Source organism: Stegastes partitus, unplaced genomic scaffold (assembly GCF_000690725.1).
Source record: "Stegastes partitus isolate 25-593 unplaced genomic scaffold, Stegastes_partitus-1.0.2 Scaffold250, whole genome shotgun sequence".
In the NCBI taxonomy this organism is placed as follows: domain Eukaryota; kingdom Metazoa; phylum Chordata; class Actinopteri; family Pomacentridae; genus Stegastes; species Stegastes partitus.
The window spans coordinates 255,378-257,351 of NW_007577981.1; the positions used below are offsets into that span (position 1 = coordinate 255,378).

General features: G+C 45.3%; 1 protein-coding gene across 1 annotated transcript in view; it reads right to left on the reverse strand.

Annotated features, from left to right (window-relative positions):
• Positions 1 to 318: 318 nt before the first annotated feature.
• Positions 319 to 1,974, reverse strand: part of LOC103357371 (zona pellucida sperm-binding protein 3-like) — a 7,096-nt gene continuing 5,440 nt past the window's right edge. Inside the window, exons 8-11 of the mRNA XM_008281914.1 lie at positions 1,372 to 1,463; positions 1,123 to 1,217; positions 572 to 679; positions 319 to 468 (exon numbers count right to left, since the gene is read on the reverse strand). Coding sequence (XP_008280136.1) covers positions 341 to 468; positions 572 to 679; positions 1,123 to 1,217; positions 1,372 to 1,463 — 423 coding nt within the window. The 3' untranslated portion in view covers positions 319 to 340. The remainder of the gene's footprint in view (positions 469 to 571; positions 680 to 1,122; positions 1,218 to 1,371; positions 1,464 to 1,974) is intronic.

A 1,974-nucleotide genomic window follows, 5' to 3' on the forward strand; every position in this document is an offset into this window, starting at 1 on the left:
CAAGTAAAAGATTGATAGAGCAATATACAGTACCTCATTGTGTACATGCAGTTTATGGCTGAGTCGTTTTCTGCAAGGCTGGACATGCAGTTTAACCCCTTTTAACCCCAGAAACACTTAACCTGAAGTGGTAGAAGCACCCAAGCATCACACTGTAGATCCCATTAAATGGAGAAACTAAGAAAACCAGCATTTCTAAGGATTAGCTAAACAAAACCTGGATTTGATCAAAGTCAGAGATGCTTAAATTCAGGCTTAAATTCAGGCTACTAGTGAAAAACAAACCTATGGTGCTTATAGCTTTGCTCAGGCTTGGTTGTAAATGTTTTATTGCCTTTAATCAGGTGCAAACAGAGTACTCAGCAGCCTTCTGTCGTCGGCTGCAAATCACAGCCCCCGTGAACCCCAGCAGCACCACGGCCATCGACGCTCCGACGACACAAAGCAGCGCTATCGACGAATCCGAGGCTGAGGAGCACAAGACAAACATTTCTATTAGTTTACAGCAATTAGCAATTAGGAGAGGTAAGTAAAAGCGGATTGGAATGCGTTTTCCGGTTATGCGTCTCACCAGCTTCGGTCACTTCATGTGTCAGCGGTTGTGGAGGAAGCTCCGTCTGCAGAGCGTCCTCCTCCAGCAGGATGGGGCCCAGGGCGGCCGTCGCCTCCCACTGCAGAGCTGCAGGGGAAAAAAAAAAAAAAGACAACAAAATAAAAATCTTCTTAGCGCATTTAGCCAGCTGAGTCAACCATTCCCGACACGACTGATTGGTTGGACAATTAAAGGGATTAACTCCGAATCAATCCTCCACATAAACAGCGCCTGTGCCAAATGGAAGCAAGGAAGCTCATCTAAACATGGGTGGACCCTCTGCTCATCTGTCTGCTAGATTTTCCTCTGGGGGGTCTCCAAATGAACGAAAAGTGACCCCTCAGCTTGTCTCACACCAGCTACAATCAACTTATTTGCATTCACAGAGACGCCAAAAGAACAGAAAATACCCAGCAAATGTTTCTCATGATGGCACTGGACACAATATCAAACTTTCTCCCTCCCCCTTGGATTAGTTTGCTCAGGATCCATCCCAGAGTGTCATGTAGCGACGCTTGTGTAAACCGTACCAGCATCTGCCGCGAGGCTTCTTTTGTGTCTGCGCTCGTCGCAGCTGGTCTCACAGCAGCTACACACCTTGTTGTCTCCACCTGATGCCACCCATCTGTCCAGGGCCCAGAGTGGATTTGGTTAGAGGGGCTGAGCGAAGCTTTTCGTAGCATTAGAGTCGTGGTAATGCACCGTAAACACACACACACAGAAAAATCTTCACTCACCTATCCATTATGGGTATCAGAGTTATGTTTGTGTGCGCTAACCTTCTGGCTTCAGTCAAGTATGAACAGGCTTTGTGCTGAGAGTCGATGGGGAAGGAGACGGTTGTTGCTTTCAGGTGACACGTAATGTAGAGCTGCGTTAAAAGACATTTATATTCAGTGTTAAACTTGGATATTGTCATCAATAAATGGCACATTATTACAACAGCAGCCATCCAAAACAGTCAAAACTCGTTGCAGATCGCGCACACTTCCACCACACTGCAACAACTGATCAGTATGTGTGTATTCAGATCCAAAGTGTTATCACTTAGTAAATAATTGTTGTATTGACTAAGTGTGCAGACAGCCCCACCTTCTCTTACATCCAAAATGTGCTCATGAGTTTCATTCAGATGCATTTCTGCCCAAACTGTTACCAACTATTCTCAGTGTTTTGAGGCGCTGATGGATTTTTAAGTGTTTTGTTGCATTTGAAAGTCGAGTTTTTCTATTTGGGGGAAACTAATCAAAGTTAATGTAATGTTAAAGGAGAGCTCTTGGTTATTTCGACCTCACTGTTATTGCGGCTATTCGGGGAAACAACGTTTAGTGGAGGACGATTAGCGTGAACTCCCTGCAGCTTTCTGAAGTGAGCCGGCTTGT